This window comes from Pseudorca crassidens, chromosome 15, assembly GCF_039906515.1.
Source record: "Pseudorca crassidens isolate mPseCra1 chromosome 15, mPseCra1.hap1, whole genome shotgun sequence".
NCBI classification, from domain to species: domain Eukaryota; kingdom Metazoa; phylum Chordata; class Mammalia; order Artiodactyla; family Delphinidae; genus Pseudorca; species Pseudorca crassidens.
In genome coordinates, this window is record NC_090310.1 from 68,563,459 (window position 1) to 68,580,806 (window position 17,348).

Below are 17,348 nucleotides of genomic sequence, written 5' to 3' on the forward strand. Positions count from 1 at the left end.
TCCAGGGTAGGACTTTCTCCTTTGAGTCCAACGCTCTGTTTTTTATTGTTCTCGTTTCCTTGGAATTATTCTCCAAACCTCCATGAACAAAATACATGAAAAGCTTTTTAAAATTCCCATCCCAGCTACTTCCTACTTGGCTAAGAACACCCCTGGCTCAAGGGAAGGAGATAGCTCGCCAGGGATATCTTTGAGGTTTCTGAAGTGGAGAGAGGGGCTTCCGCAGACCACAGTCCCCTTCCTCCTTTATGTTGGTAATGCTGTGAAACCCAGGATGCCTAGGATGGATGAGAGAGTGATCCCTGGCTGATAGTGATTCCTGCCCCTCCCTCTTTAACCCCATCCAGTTACCAGCAGGACACTTACCTCCCTACTTTCCAGGGAGGGGTGGCAATTCCCACAGGGGCTGCCAACCTTTGCTTGATGTTGGCTCAGCATACTGCTTCCTAGAACCAGGATCCGGTCAATTTAAGGGGATGGAGTCATGGAGGACAGTTCTTCATTCTACCCCCTAGTGCAAGTTATTGGAGAAATTCTTCCTAGAACCTAAGATATTCTTGATTCCTGTCTACCACTGAGGCCACAGTGACTTTTGTTCTTGGTTGAATGATATATTGATATTGAGGGACCCTTCCACTCAATCTGATAACTTTCCAGATGTCTGTGTTTGAGACTAGAGGATTTTGAACAATGGGGCAAAGGCAAGTATTGAAATCCAAGTAGGCAAGCGTGACGGAGAACAGAGCTGCATGCTCAGTATGCGTGCAGCCAATTCCCACGCCTTTATCTGTGGCAGACATTACTAATCAATCACAGCCCTCATTCCTCCTGTTATCACATGTGGCCTCATAACCTCTGTCCTCAAAGTGCTCCAAGAAGCCACCACCAACCTAAGAGTTGGCACAACAGAGGAAAGCTCGTCCAGGGAGGTCATGCTGAGAGAGGGAGGCAGAGGTGGCAGAGGCCACTCCAGCCTTAGTCAGTGTGAATAGCCATCCCCTATTTAATCAACGTGTAAACCAGGAGGGCATTCTGTGGCCACACGTGGCCTCCTTTGGAAAATGATCCCTCTAGCTGCAAAGGGAGTTTTTATCTCTCTGCAAGGGAGGGGGTGGACCACACACCCCCAAGCCTGGAGAAGCAGTATGTGTAATTTGACTCCCGTTTCCCCGTGCTTAGCTATTACATAAGCTTCTTCAGAAGACTGGCTGGTTTAGCACCGTGACTGTGACTGACTAATGTGTTCGTAGACATCATGTCATCTTTGCATGTGCCCCATCCTTGGCACCTTTGTTCTGTCCCCTGCAGCCTCCTCCACAGTGGCATTCTTACCCAGAAGTAGGTGGGCCTCTCTGTGGGTTCAGTTTCATGGAGAGAAGCTCAGCATGGAAGATGGTTGTGTTCACGGGTTTTCCTTCACCCCTTCGAGCTGTGGCTTCCTTTGAAGTTTTCTCAGAGCTGAGTCTGAGACAGCTGCCTCACCTTCACAAGTAGAAATGAATCTAAAACATCGTCAGTCAATATCTACTTGCAATGGTTCTTCCACACTGTCTAGCCTGGTGGTTACCAAGTGCTGGGCTGCAAATACACACGATAGAGTCTTACTGCTAATACAGATGATCTGTCTGCCAGGTTGGGATTGGGGTTCACTGAGCCAGTCCCACCTCCAACCCAATATGGACCTTCTCTCTCTGCAGCCTCAAGAGTGACCATGGTGTTCCTGGTGGTGGGGACCTCAGCATCACACCATGGCTGGGCTTTGAATCACCAGTGTTAGACAGTTCTTCCTCATTCCAGGCTGATCCTACTTTTTTTTTTTTTTTTTTTCCCTGCGCCACGCAGCACGCAGGATCTTTAGTTCCCTGACCACGGATCGAACCCACGCCCTGTGCAGTGGAAGCATGGAGTCTTAACCACTTTCCGCCAGGAAAGTGCCAGGCTGATCCTACTTCTTCATTTTGCCTGTTTATGATCCCAACTCTGTCCTCTAGAGAACAAAGCTAATCCTTTCATTCATGGCTTTCATTAAGGCCTGGTCCTATTTTACCAAAATGGCCCAGCCAGTTCAGACAGAGGTCAGCTGGGCTATTATCTCAATGCTGGACATGATTCTTTTCCTGAGAGAACTCAAGGTGCTTTAGTTGCTTGATCGATCACTCTGTTCTTGTTTAACTTGTGGTTTTCGAGTCCTGCCACCCTCCCCTCTCCTCCATCCCTGCCCCCCACCCCCCAAGGTCTTGCCAAATTGGGTTATAGTAAGTGGGCTTCAGAGAACAGTGACAAATCAAGGCCAAGCCCAGGGCCACCACTCAGAGGTCTGGATGAAGGAGCACAGCTGGGAGAGGCAGAGCTAAGGAGCAGACCCTCAGGGACCCGAGTCCCACAACAGATTTAAAACCAGGGTGTCTGTCTAGGATGACTGTGCACGAAATCTAGAAGGTTCATCACAGCAGGGGTAGAACAGAAAGTCTACAAAATCCCATGAGAATGGAGTTGGTGGGGGGGGGGGGGACAAGGCTAATTTCTAATTCAGATTTTGGAGCACGAAGGGCCCCAGAAGTCTCTTTGTTCATGAGTAAAGCATCTTTATACTGGGGGGTGGGGAGTGAGCAGGAAAGGGGAAATGACGCTATTATTCAAAGGAACGTGCTGAGGGAGGGCAGAGGTGTGCATCCTTTAGGAGAGAAAGTGGGTCCCAAGTGAGCTCGGAGCAGGGAAAGCCGGTGCAGCGTTTTGTTTTGCTTTTTCCCTCGTGCTCAATGGTACAGGAAGCACGAGGCGCAAGCACTCACGGCCTTCCTCCAGGGTGCTGCCAAGGTTCGGTGGAGAAGAATAGCTGAAGAACGAGAAAAAAACTCTTAACGTTTTCTGTTAGCAGTGTGAACTTTGAGGCACTGTCTGACTCATGTTTTAAAGTCTCTTCAATTTGAATTCACCTTCCTTCGTGTTGTTTTTCTCAAGGCACTGGGCTCGAGTCCAAAGATGTGTCAACCAGCCGCTCCTCTGGGATGGAGGCGTCGCAAGGCCTGGGTCCCCTTCCCCCCATCTCAGGGGGCGGGGCTGCCGTGGAAACCTGGTTTTGGCCTTCCCACCCTTCTTCAAGGCGGGCCCTCAGCTTGGGCCTGGAGGGCCATAAGATGGCCATTCTAGGGGAAGTGGAGGTATCTGGTGACATGCCCCAGCAAGAGACCACTCATTCTGATTCAGGCAACGCCTCCTTCTGGGGCGCCCATTCCTGCATCCCTAAAAGTAGCATAAATGTCTGTTAGGGTACTTTTGGCTACAAGTAACAAAATCAATTCAACTGGCTTAAATAATAAAGGAGATAAAGTCCAGAGGTCCCTAAATTAAAGGACCCTGTTTCCCTCCTCTGACTCCCGAGTATTGGCGTTATCCAAAGGCCGGCTTCCAGCGGCAACTAGGGTTCATGCTTCCAATTAATGGGCAGTGGGAAGAGACAGCTTCTGATTGGTCCAGCTTAGGTCATGTGCCTCCCCCCAACCAATCACTCTGGCTGGGCTTAGGCCGTTGCTCGTGGACTCTGGCCAATCAGCACGGAGTGATACTGAGGGAACTACACAGACCATCACCAAGCTGTGTATTTCAATGGGCCCATGCCTTTCTTCTCAGAGACGTATCATACTCCAAACAACACTCTTATATAATAGCCTTCTTTTCATTTTGGGGGAGGGGAGGGATTCTGTAGTGCACCCTGTCCAGCCCGCCTCCACCTCGTCCCCAAGCGCAGCCCCTGCTTCCCTACACTGCTTGTTTTTCCTTTTCTGCGGCAGCGAGGGTTAGTGGATACACCAACAGGAATCCGGTTCAGCTTCGTCAAACAGCAGTCAGAGGATGAATCAAGGCTTACCTCAACTGTCTGTTCCTGCCTCACTGAGGGTCAAGGGCGTTGGCCTCAGACTTGGGGCTGCCCAGAATCGGGCTACTTTGGTTCATCCACCCAGACCTGACACAGCCACTGGTTGGAAAAATTATCGAGTACCGTATTTTGTTTTCCCCTTGCTTCTGATTCCTGTTTTAAGAGCGCACACACTTCCTGGATAACCTCACCCCAACCTGGCCTCTGCGGACCCCTCCCCCACTCGCGTCTCTAGCCCAGCCATTCCATTATCTCGCGTCCCCACATCACGCCCAGTTCTCTTCAAGATGGTCCATCCGGATGCTCCCACAACACACTGGGCTCAGTATGTCTCCGTAGAGCTGGTTTTCCTCCAGTGAGGCCCTCCTTGGGGATCTCCTTTAAGAGTTCATGATGCCTGGAATTCTCTGGCGGTCCTGTGCTTAAGGCTGCAGCACGCTTCCGCTGCAGGGGGCATGGGTTCAATCCCTGGTGGGGGAACTAAGATCTCTCATGCCACGCGCAGCGGCCAATAAATAATAAATAAATAAAAACTCCCCTGCCCTTAAAAGAGAGAGAGAGAAAAAAAAGAGTTGATAATGCCATTGCTCTCCTGGGTTCTGGCAGTTTGGGCTGTGTCCCCATCACCAACCAGGGCTACCTCTGGAACTACGGACAGGGGCACCGGGTCTCACGAGGGAGCCAGTCCACAGCTCATAGGAGCCAGGACTTCTGTGAGCTGCCCCAGCACCCAGGCCAGTGCCCTGTCTTGGGGGCTGCCCAGCTGCTGTGTTACCAGCACCGATGGCAATTCTGTAATTAGACCAAGCAGGGTTTTCTTGGACGGGGGTGGGAGGAGGTGTGTGGGTCTATTGGGGGAAACTAGGTCACCTGAAAACCAACAGTCAAGAGGGAGCTGTCCTGGAGCCCCAGCTCCAGGGAACCCAGAGGGGCGAGCGGGGTGGGAGCTGGCAGAGAGAGCAAAGTCAGAGAAAATGTGCTCTGGCCCCCTTTTCTGGCCCTTGGGAGGCATTGTTCTCACCTTTCTCCAGGGGGCTGGGCAACTGCCCTTAATTCCTTTACCCAGGCAAACTGTCCAAGCCAGGGAAGGCACAGCAGTGAGTGCCTTCCATCTGCATGGGGCCCACCACCCTGAGGCCCAAGGAGGGCGCACTCTACTGGGAGTCAGGCCCAGGGTTCAAGTTACTGCTCAGTCTCTGTATCCCGTGAGTATGTCCTCCACTCCCTTGTGCCTCTGTTTTGTCATCCATCCAATGGGTAGGGACTGTACCTGTCTTTACCCCGCTGTATACCTAGCTCTCAGTGCAGTCCTGGCCATGTGATAGACGCCCAATAAATATTTTACAGATGAAGTAATGAGCTCCTATGAGTGCTTCTTTTATAAGATTGTTGTCACTGAGGATCAGTGACCAGGACGGTTTCCCAAATGTCAATCACAATTTTTGCCAGCACGAAATACCATCAATATTTAATTTTTCTTTGCTACCACCTTGTAAGATTTCCACTGAAGTAGATTTATTTAAAAAGGAAATTTTATTTCACTACCATAAATAAACACTAACTGTGAAACCAAATCCACAGGGAAAAAAAAGTCATTGTTATTACATTCTGTCTTAGATACGATTTCTTGCCCAAGGCTATTAGCCTGAGGCCTGCTTTCTCTTTGTTTAGGAGGGAAATTGAAACGATTATAAACATGGTTATAAAGATGTCTATTAGCCACGAACTATTAGCATTTTCTTCTGGAGACAATCTGATAGACTGAAAAAGAAATGAAAAGGAGGTAACTTGGTGTCTCTGATTCCATGTTATATTAAGTCTTGTCCTGAACTTTTGAAAATTCCCTGGGTATGGGTTCTCTTTCTACACTTAGGGAAACACCTGGCTGGGATGATAGCTGAGGAAGTTCTTGGAAAAGGATTAAGGGCTTTAACAGGGTGATTGATATGATTATTCTTATCTTCAGTCTTAGCATGTTTTTGGTACCTACCACTTAGTAGGTGATCAGTGAATACTTAATAATGAAGAAATGAGTAACCATCTGTGTACAGAATCTTAGGGCTGAAAGAAACTGTACAGAACACTTAGGCTGATCTGTCATCAGTAGAAATTGTATTTTCCGGTGAGTGACGGAGAACTTGCCACCTCCAGAGACAGCCACTGGACCACAAGCCCTTGTTCAATTGCTTGTTGGACAGCTCTGGGGGCCAGGTGCCTGTTTTGGTTTTGGTGCACACCACTGATCTTCTATGTCTTGGTCCTGTTCTGCATCCGGGAGACTCACAGACTATCTTCTCTTTCTTGTGCAGATTGGACTTGTGGATATTTGGAGACCGCTGTCTCATTCCGCCTAAGGCAGGGCTTGCAAACTGAAATGACCATAGGAGCTAGCAAGGGATGCCAATTAGTGAAGGAGGTCAGGTGGGAGTAATGGGGGGGTAGTGGGGACTATGGGAAATTAGATGGGCCCCATCTAAAGGGGACAGTCCTACTCCAGACCTGCTGATAATTGCCACGTGAGCCCAGTGTGGCCAGGTACTGAGATGTTCTAAGAAAAGCTGAAAATCTGATTTTGGATATAAAATCTTCAAGTTTTAAAAGTTAGCAATGAATGACAATACTGTAAATCATGGTGTGGGCCAAAAACCAATCAAGCAAACACACAAACATGATGTGGACCACAGGGGACTTTCTGGTTGTCTGGCCTTGTACCACAGGTTGCTCACTGCTTCCCACAAGACTTCTGTTCCCATTGGGCTGGGCAGTCCCATCCACTTCCAGCCATGTTTGTGCGTGTTGGTTCCCAGAATTTCCTCCATGGTGTCCAGCACCTCTCCATGCCTTTGTACATTGCCAAGCTCCCAGGTCTTCCCTCTTCACCTGGTGGACTACTCATCCTTGGAGATTCAACTCAGTTGCCTTCTACTCTGGAGAGCCTTTTCTGATAACCTTAGGCAGAAAAGGTCTTCCATTTTCTAGCTGTGTGATGTAGGGTAGTTTACTTAATCTCTCTGTGCCTCAGTTTTCTTATCTGTGAAATGGGGATGATAATAGTATCTATCTCATTAGGTCATCAGAAGGATTAGATTAGTTTACAGATAGATGACAGACAGGCAGACTTGGGTTTCCTAGAAGGCAGAGCTGATCCCCAATCCATCTCTGAACCAGGGCTCATCACAGGGCAGGTTTCACTGTTTGATTCCTTGAAGAAGTGGGGGAAAGTAAATATGTGGTCCACTAGCTCCCAGTGAGTTCTGACCATCATGATGATACAGCATGGTTGTGAATTCAACTCTTCTGAGCTCCTTACTTTTAAAAACGAATATCTACCTAAATGACTAAAAAACAGTGAGCACACCAAATTCTGGCAGAGAAACTGGATCACTCACCCGTGGCTGGTGGGAATGAAAAAATGGTACAGCCACTTTGGAAAACAGTTTGACAATTTCTTATGAAACTTGTACTCTTGGGTATTTACTCCAGAGAATTGAAAACTTATGTTCACACAAAAACCTGTACATGAATGTATTAGCCCCAAACTAGAAACAACCCTGATGCTCTTCAATGAGTGAATGGATAAACAAACGGGGACACATCCATAAAGTGGGGGTACCACTCAGCAACCAAAGAGGAATGAACTACTGTTATGCAGAACAACTTGGATGAATCTCAAGGGATATTGAGTGAAAAAAGTCAATCCCAAAAGGTTACCCACTGTCTGATTCTTTTATATAACATTTTTGAAGTGACAAAATTCAAGAGATGGAGAACAGATTAGTGATTGACAAGGGCAAGGACAGGAGTGCATTGGGAGAGGAGGATGAGGGATCCTTGTGTGATGGAACTGTTTGTATCTTGACTCTGGTGGTGGATACACAAACCTACACTTGTGACAAAATTGCTTAAAACTAAACACACATACATACAAATGAGTACATATAAAACTGGGGACATCTGAATAGATTGATAGATTGTATCAATGTCAGGTTCTTGGTTTCGACACTGTACTGTAGTTTTGCAAGATGTTACCTTTGGGATAAACTAGGTAAAGTTTGCACGGGATCGTTCCACATTATTTGTTACAACTGTATGTAAATTTATAATTATCTCAAAATTAAAAGCTTAACTAATTGAAAAAGCATTGCAAGATACTCAGAACAAAACAAAAGGCAACCAAGGGCAGTTTGCTTGTTTCCTGCTGAGTCTTGCCATTGTCTTATGTTTATCCTTTTTTTAAAAATGAATTTATTTACTTATTTATTTTTGGCTGCGTTGGGTCTTCACTGCTGCACGGGGGCTACTCTTCGCTGCAGTGTGCGGGCTTCTCATTGCAGTGGCTTCTCTTGTTGTGGAGCTCGGGCTCTAGGCGCGAGGGCTTCAGTAGTTGTGGCGTGCGGGCTCAGTAGGTGTGGTGCATGGGCTTAGTTGCTCCGTGGCGTGTGGGATCTTCCTGGACCAGGGCTCGAACCCATGTCTCCTGCATTGGTAGGTGGATTCTTAACCACTGTGCCACCAGGGAAGTCCTGGCTTATGTTTATCCTTGAGATCTGGTCCGCTCAGACCCCAGGAGCCTTTGCCCTCTGAATATTGCCAAGCCCACCCCTTCCCCATTCCTCCTGTGTATGCTCCAGTCTCTTCAGGGAGAGACCTGAAGAACATTCTGAGCTCCTGAGGGTCCAGCTGAAGGCTGAATTCTGGTCTTTAGCCTCCTGAGGACCAGCAGCTCCAGAGTGAAGCAGGGAACCCAGGAGATTGACGATCACTTGCTGAAGCCCAGTGCTATGCTGATCCCCTTTATGATAGTGAGCATTTCCACAGCATATAAATGTAGACCTGTACCCAGCATCCTGCAATCTTCCACCAGCCTTGCCCCCATGGCTTCCCAGACGTGCTGCGTTTACGTGTCCCTTCTTTTCTTCCTCCAAGCTGTTTCTCTTTGCTATAACCTGTTTCTCTTTGGTATAACTTCTTTTCGTCAGCTCTTTCTTCCTTGAACATCCTGTAAATTCTGGGAGGTGGATACAAAATTTAACAGGTGGGAAAACAGGCTTAGAAAGGCTCAAGTTGTTCCAAGACCTTTTCCTTCTGCATCTGAGAGCCCATAGGGTCTGCGCTTACAGGAAGACAGCACCCACTTGGCTTCACACTGAACTTTTGTTGATCTCATGTCGCCCAAGAACTGATGAGAGCAAGAGGTGTGAATTTTTTTTAAAAAACCATCCAAAGAGGAAAACTTCAACTAAGGTTTTCTAGGTCCCAGTAGTTCAGCAGCTATTTGTGGGTCTTAGGACCCCTTTATACTCTTAAGATTAAGGTTCCCAATGAGCTTTCATTTATGTAGATTATATCTGTCAATATTAACCTATTTTGTAATTAATACTGAGACATTTAAAATATAATCCTCATTCCTTTAAAACTAACAATAAACCCCTTCTATGTTATAAAAATAAACCCGTATGTGTTATAACAATAGAACAACCTTATATGAAATTACAATATGACCACTCGAAAGCAAGGATTGTTATGTGACCGTGATGGAGGTGTTAGCTAACAGTGGTAATCATATTGCAGTATATCAAATCAACATGTTGTACACTTGAAACTTACACAATGTCATAGGTCATTTATATCTCAATTGAAAAAAAAAAAAGGGGCTTCCCTGGTGGCGCAGTGGTTGAGAGTCCGCCTGCCGATGCAGGGGACACGGGTTCATGCCCCGGTCCGGGAAGATCCCACATGCCGCGGAGCGGCTGGGCCCGTGAGCTATGGCCGTTGGGCCTGCACGTCCGGAGCCTGTGCTCCGCAACGGGAGAGGCCACAACAGTGAGAAGCCTGCGTACCACAAAAAAAAATAATAATAAATAAAAATAATAAAATAGGGGGAAAAAGCGTTTGGAACATGGGGCCGGGTGACATCATCAGATCGGAGTTTTGAGTCTGACAAGCATGTCCATGTGTGTCTCTCCCCTTCCCCGCCACAGGCTCCAGCATGCGGCCCCAGCCCCGCAGGAGCCCCCATGCTGCCCCGGCCCCCGGCGCGCTGTGCTAGCCTCCAGCCAGGGCGCGGGGAGGCGCGGAGGCCATGGCCACCCACGTGGACCTGCTAACCGAGCTGCAGCTGCTGGAGAAGGTGCCCACGTTGGAGCGGCTGCGCGCCGCCCAGAAGCGCCGGGCCCAGCAGCTGAAGAAGTGGGCGCAGTATGAGCAGGACCTGCAGCATCGCAAGCGCAAGCATGAACGGAAGCGCAGCACGGGCGGCCGGCGAAAGAAGGTGTCCTTCGAGGCCAGCGTGGCCCTGCTGGAGGCCTCGCTTAGGAACGACGCCGAGGAAGGTAGGTCACTCCTGGTCCTGGTTGGTGTATGGCTACCTGGACCTCCTGGATTCTGGGTTCTGTGCCAGTGGAGGGGAGAGCAGGGTGGGTCTGGGAAGGGCTCTGAAATCTGAGACTTCTTTTTGAAAACAAGAATACCAGCCTTTGGCTAATGAATACTCATTTTCCTTCCCTCCCACTAATATTGACTGTCAGCCTACATCTTGTGCATTACTATTCCAGATATGGTGGTGAGCCAGTTGGATTTGGTTTCTCTCCTCCAGGAGCTCAGTACTCAGAGGACTTTGCATTTCCTAAGCTCCTCCTCTGTACGGCAGAACTGTCTGCTGGTCCCCTTTATTCGGTCTTCACTTTAGAGGTAGATGGTTTAGACGGGTGGAGAACAGCATAGGCTCTGAGGTTAGATGACCCAGGTCTCAAGCTGGTTTTGCAAATTATCCCCTGGGTGACCCTGCCAAGTCTCTTCAGCTCCCTGTACCTTAGTTTCTGCCTCTGTAAAATGGGGATATTAATAGTATCCACCTCCAGGGCTTGCTGTGAACACCAAAATAGAGAATACCTGCAAGTCCTTGACGTGGTCCCTCCTACTGTGTAAGTGATTAGTATGTTTTAGTTTATTATATTGTTACTATATTTTATTTCATTATATTTATATACATTTATATAAAATTATACTTGTATAAAATTACATTTATTTAAAGAGTGTCCAGCAAGTCTAGAAACAGAGACGAATGTACACAATGTTGTCTAGGACATTTTCACTCTGTAAAACGGGTGAATAAATAAATATGAACACATATATGCATTCATATAATCTGTTTCCAGATTTTATGGATACCCTGTACTTGTTATATTTTATTTAGTTATTGTTATTATGTGTCTTATGATCCAGATATCATGATACCAAAGAGGCAGGTATAATAATACCCCTTTTAAGGGGGAAGGGTGAGCTGAGAGAGGCATGGACATATATACACTACCAAATGTAAGGTAGATAGCTAGTGGGAAGCAGCCGCAGAGCACAGGGAGATCAGCTCGGTGCTTTGTGACTGCCTGGAGAGGTGGGATAGGGAGGGTGGGAGGGAGGGAGACGCAAGAGGGAAGAGATATGGGAACATATGTATATGTATAACTGATTCACTTTGTTATAAAGCAGAAACTAACACACCATTGTAAAACAATTATACCCCAATAAAGATGTAAACAAAATAAAAAAATAAAAAATAAAATAAAGTAAAAAAAAATAATACCCATTTTACAGATGGGGAAACTGAGACCCAGCAACGTTCAGAAACCTGACCAAGGGAGGAGAGCTGGAATCAGAACTCCCAGGATCCAAGCTTTTGTCCCTGGCTTCATGGCCTCGTGGGTTTGCTCCCCATTATAAGAGTGAACAGAGGATCGGTGATTTGGCTAAAGCCCTCTTCTCTGAGCATGCTCTGAGGGGTCACGCCTGTTCACTGTCCAGCTGAGATGTGTCCATGCATCCCGTGTTCCCCTCAGCAGGCTCTGGTCCCTCCCTGTATATGAATCCCTTCTGCCTGTCTTTGGAGGGACCTAGCCATGTTTCCTGGGTCCCTCTGGCCTCCTGTCTCCACCCCCCCACCCCCACCCAGACACTTGGTGCTAAAGCAGCCAATAAAAGAACTGAGGGGTGGAGGCATTTACCACTCCAAAGAGTATTAGGGTTTACAAGAGTATTAGGGTCCTCAGGTTCTAGAACCCTCTGAGAAGCACACTTCCCTTTCTGCCCTGGTTACAGAGAGCTCTGGGAACTGAGTAGAGAGGCATTCCCGGAACCACTCGGCTGCAAAAAGCGCAGCCAGAGCCTCGGGTGAGCAGCCCCTGTGAGAGAGGCGTGAAATCTCAGGCTCCAGGGACGTGGCCCTGCGAGGCGACTTCCCACGTGTCATTTGCCGGGTGACGCGTCGGGTCCCTCCCACTCAGTGGGTGGCACGTCATGACGTCTGATTTTGTCGTGGGCGGCGCTGCATCAGCCCTCCTTTCACACTCATCTTCCACCCCCTTCTCCCCTGACTGAGGCCCCTTTCCCCTCGCTGAAGGGGCTTTTCAGAGGCTCTGTGAGCTGGACGACACGCTGCTTCGGAGCATCCGTGCCGCCCCCCAGCCTTCCGCTTCCCCACCCCAGGCCCCGCCCCCTGGCCCGCACCGCGGTGCGCTCCCACGGGTACAGATTAGAAAGAGTGCTGGGCTTGGGTCCAAGGTCCAGGGGCCCCTCGGCCCTACATGTGACCTTGCACAGCTTGTTTCACCTCTCCGGGTCCAGTTTCTTAATCTGTAAAAGGGGTTTTGAACACTTGCCCTCAAGGGGGTGTAGCAAGAATTAGACAAGATTCTGGATGTCACAGCTCTTTGAAAAGTGACCCTGAACCCTGCACCAGCATGGTGATCATTTTAACACACTTTTCCCTCTGGTTTTTGTTTTGTTTTTTTTTCAAGACTTTAATGTTTTTAAGAACCCAAATACACGCTTCTGGTAAAAATCAAACTACATAGAAATGTAAAAAGCCCCATCCATCCCTCCTCCCTCCCTTCCTCCCTCCCTCCCTCCCTCCCTCCCTTCCTTCCTTCCTCCCTCCCTCCCTCCCTTCCTTCCTTCCTCCCTCCCTCCCTCCCTTCCTTCCTTCCTTCCTCCCTCCCTCCCTCCCTTCCTTCCTTCCTCCCTTCCTCCCTCCCTCCCTCCCTCCCTTCTGTGATTACTGCTGCTCTTAGTTTGATGTGTTTCCTTCTAGGCATTTTTCTTACTTACTCACGTATTTGTAGACTTGGCAAAATAAAGAGCTAGTTTGTGATTTTTGTTTGTTTTGGTTTTTATGTAAGTGATGATATACTCGATACATTATTCTGTAGGTATCTATTTTTACCCAACAGTGTGTCTTGGAGGTGTTTTCATGCCTAGTACAATGGGATAATAGATCTGCATTCTTCTTTTTAATTGCTCCGTAGTATTCTGCAGTATGGATTCACCAGCATTTTTGAACTACTTCCTTTTTGTTAGGCATGCAAGTGTTTTCAGTAGTTTTGCTTTTGCCACAGTGAATGTTTTGTGCACACATGCAAATGTTTATCTGTATATTAAATCTGAATAAGAAAAGTGATAGATCCCCCAGGCTGGTCCCCTGACAGCCAAGTGAGAGTGGAGGGCCTGAGCACTGCGCCCCGTGGCAGGCAGTTGGAGTGCGGTGAGAGGTGCCCCTGGGGTCCACAGTTATCTGGGCTTTGAGCGGGGGTGTGGAAGCTGCCAGCCGCCAGCAGGCGCTCTCACCAGACTATGCTCAGCTTCCTGGCAGCATGACCAAGCCCGGTGCTCCCAGCTGGCTAGGGTGGCTTCTGCATGCTGGGGAGCTGGTGCTGGAGAGTTAGCTGACAGTGGGATGGGAACGTGGGGTAGCAGCTCCCCCGCTCCCCTGAGCTCACAGCAGTGGCTGAGTCAACCTCCTCCACCTGCCAGGGTGATGTGAGTCATTCCTGGAGTAAGGCAGTGCTGGGGAACTCACTGACTTTCCTTCTCTGGCTCCGCATCGCCTCAGGCTAATGTCCGGGCACCAGGGACCCTCCGTGGCCTTGGACTTGCCTGAGCCCCGTGTTCCCACTGCTGGGTATCAGTTCCAGCCACCCCCACCTCCTCTGGCTTCCTGCCCAAGCCCTGCGTTCTCTTACTTTTCCACCTTTGCATATGTGGTTCCCTCTGTCTGGAACACTCTTGCCCTGACTAAGTGCTACACGCTTCAGGCTTAGGTCCTGTGGTGCTTTCTTGGGGAGCTGTCTCGGATCCTTTTCTGTACCCTTTCCCCCATCACTAGGTAGAGCAATAACTCAGTACACAGCTGACGTTTACTGAGAGGCAGTGCAGTGTCGTGGAGAGAAGCATAGTCTCCGGAGCTAGTTATCCAGGACTCCCCATCCCAGCTCTGCCGTATACTAGCTGCGCAACCTGGGAAAGTTCATTAATTTCTTGGTGCCTCAGTTTCCCCCATCTGTAAAAACAAGGATGATATAGTACACCTGCCTTAATTTAATCCTGTAGGATTAAATTGGGTTGACACATGTGGGAGTGGTATGGTAAGAAGTACATATGCTATACATATGATATCACTTATATGTGGAATCTAAAATATGACACAGATGAACTTATTTACAGAACAGAAACAGACTCACAGACATAGAAAACAAACTTATGGTTGCCAAAGGGGAAAAGGGAGGCAGAGGGATAAATTAGGAGTTTAGGATTAGCAGATACAAACTACTGTATATAAAATAGATAAACAACAAGGTCCTACTGTATAGCACAGGGAACTATATTCAATATCTTGTAATAAACTATAATGGAAAAGAATATGAAAACATAGATATGTATAACTGAATCACTTTGCTGTATACCAGAAACTAACACATTGTAAATTAACTATACTTTAATTAAAATTTAAATGAGAGTTACATATGATATAAATTGTTGTTATCCTGCATTATCTATTATTCTACACTTACATAATCTATTATTAGTGTATATTCTGATTGTCATCATTATTATTATTTACCAAGTGCTCGCTTTGTACCAGGCTGCCTGCTTTACAGGCATTATCTGTTAATCCTTCCAGCAACCCTCTGAGGTAGAGAGTCAAACTCCATTTTTAAAAAACAGCTCTATTGGGCTTCCCTGGTGGCGCAGTGGTTGAGAGTCCGCCTGCCGATGCGGGGTACACGGGTTCGTGCCCCGGTCCGGGAAGATCCCACATGCCGTGGAGTGGCTGGGCCCAGGAGCCATGGCCGCTGAGCCTGCGCATCCGGAGCCTGTGCTCCGCAACGGGAGAGGCCACAACAGTGAGAGGCCCGCGTACCACAAAAAAAACACACAAAAAACAAAAACAGCTCTATTGAGGTTTAATTTATGTATCGTCAAATTTGCCCATTTTAAGTGTACAGTTCAATGATTTTCAATAAATTTACAAACTTGGGAGCCCATCACCACAGCCTAGTTTTAGAATATTCCATCGCCCCAAAAAGGAACTTTAAGTCCATTTATAGTCATTCCCAGTTTCTACTCCAGCCCCTGCCCCAGGCAACCACAAATCTATTTTTGCCTCTATATATTTGCCTTTTCTGGACATCTCATTTACATGGACTTATACACTATGTGATCTTTTGTGATTGGCTTCTTTCATTTAGAATAATGTTTTCAAGGTACATCTAGGCTGTGGCATGCATCAGGACTTTATTCCTTTTTATTGCCTTATAGTATTCTGCAGTATTGACGTGCCACGTTTTGGGGACCCATTCACCAGTTGATGAACATTTGGATGGTTTCCATTTGGGGTTATGATGAGTAATGCTGCTAAGAACATTTGTATGCAAGTCCTTTTGGGGACATATGTTTTCATTTCTCTTGGGTAGTTACCTAGGAATGGAATTGTTGGGTCATGTGGTAAATTTATGTTTAACTTTTAAGAAACTGCTAAACTGTTTTGCAAAATGGATTCACAACTTTACATTCTCAGACTTCATTTTACAGGCGAAATTGTACATTGTGCCCTTAAATTGAAGCTGTGAGAGGCTATATCACTTGCCAAGATCTCATAGGTTTTAAGTGTCAGACCTGGGACTTGAACCCAGATCTGTTGTCCCTGAAGCCCATGCTTTTAACCACCAGGTGGTCCTGGTACCTCTTGCTTTTTTTTTTTAAAGAAAATAAGAGAAGCATTCACTTGTGGTTCTGATCTGTGTCTCTGTGGGCCTTAAGGACCCTGGTGTTTCTGCTGGCTTCTTGGGCCCTTAGTATTGGGGGGGGTGTCCCTGGATAAGCTCTTCATCCCTATAATTTCTTTCCACGGCCACATGAGCCAGCCTCTCTCTTGAAACCACCAAACACTTATTAAGTTGTCAGGGCTTCTGTTCTTCCCTCAGAATGTGTAGTGTTTCCTTTATGGAAACTCTGTTCACATTGAGGAGAAAGTTTGAGTGATTCTTCTATAGCCTGATTTTAACTCTTCAGCTGTTATTCTCATGGTAAAGGCTTTCAAACTTTTTTTTTTTAAAGTGGAAACTTTTCTTTAAATGAAATATTATGCAGAAACCCAATATGTAAAGCACATGAAGGAACTATTCTGGCTGAGGTAGGCGGGGGGTGCTGGCTCCTCAGCCACCTCCCCTCCCCCACCCCACCCCCACAGACTTCTCCCCAACTCCCAGGTGCGTTGGCGGACACCTGGGCTCTGCAAGCCAAGCTTCAACCATTGACTCATCTAAAGAAAACACAGCTCTAACTTTCACTTTTGATGATTTTGAAAAGGGAAGTTTCTTTTCTCCTAATTATAAAAACAATGCATCCTTATTTGCAGAAAAAATTTAAAGTACAGAAAAGAAAACATTAAGAAGAAGATAAAATCATGTTGTCCTAGTGAAGAGCAACAATCACTGATAATATTTTGGTGTTGTTCTATCAGTCAGAGTCCTGATCGGAAACAGAAGTTGCTCTCATGTGGGATAATTTGAGAAAAGCTTAATAAAGGAGCAATTTGCAGAGTTTAGGACAATAGTCTTCATACTTTATGGTCTCAAAGCCCCTTTATATTATTAAAAACTGAGAACCCCTAAGAACTTTTGTTTAACTGGGTTCTACATCAATATTTACCATATTGGAAATTAAAACTGAGGAATAAAAATAAATGTGTATTCACTGACTAAAACTTAAAAATAAATTCATTAACTGTTGTACTAGTTATCTATTGTCACATAGCAGATGAGCTCAGAATTTAGAAACTTAAAACAATAAATGTCTACTGTCTTACACAATTTCTGTGAGTCAAGAACCCCAGAGCAGCTTAGCTTGGGTGATTCTAACTCAGGGTCTCTTATAAGTTTGCAGTCACCTCAAGGTTTAACCGGGGTTGGAGAATCCACTTCCAAGATGCCTCACCCACATGGCTCTTGGCAGGAGGCCTCAGTTTCTTGCCATATGAGCCTCTCCCTAGGGCTGCTTGAGCGTCCTCTCAACATGGCAGCTGGCTTCCTGCAGAGCCAGTGACCCAAGAGATAGAGCAAGGAGGGAAGCACAGTGCCTTTTACAACCTAGCCTTCTAAGTCACATCCCATTGCTTCTGCCATATTCTATTCATTAGAAA

At 47.0% G+C, this 17,348-nt stretch overlaps 1 protein-coding gene across 1 annotated transcript in view; it reads left to right on the forward strand.

The window, feature by feature from the left end:
* Positions 1 to 17,348, forward strand: part of PPP1R16B (protein phosphatase 1 regulatory subunit 16B) — a 102,762-nt gene that overhangs the window by 16,422 nt on the left and 68,992 nt on the right. Inside the window, exon 2 of the mRNA XM_067708130.1 lies at positions 9,859 to 10,209. Coding sequence (XP_067564231.1) covers positions 9,960 to 10,209 — 250 coding nt within the window. The 5' untranslated portion in view covers positions 9,859 to 9,959. The remainder of the gene's footprint in view (positions 1 to 9,858; positions 10,210 to 17,348) is intronic.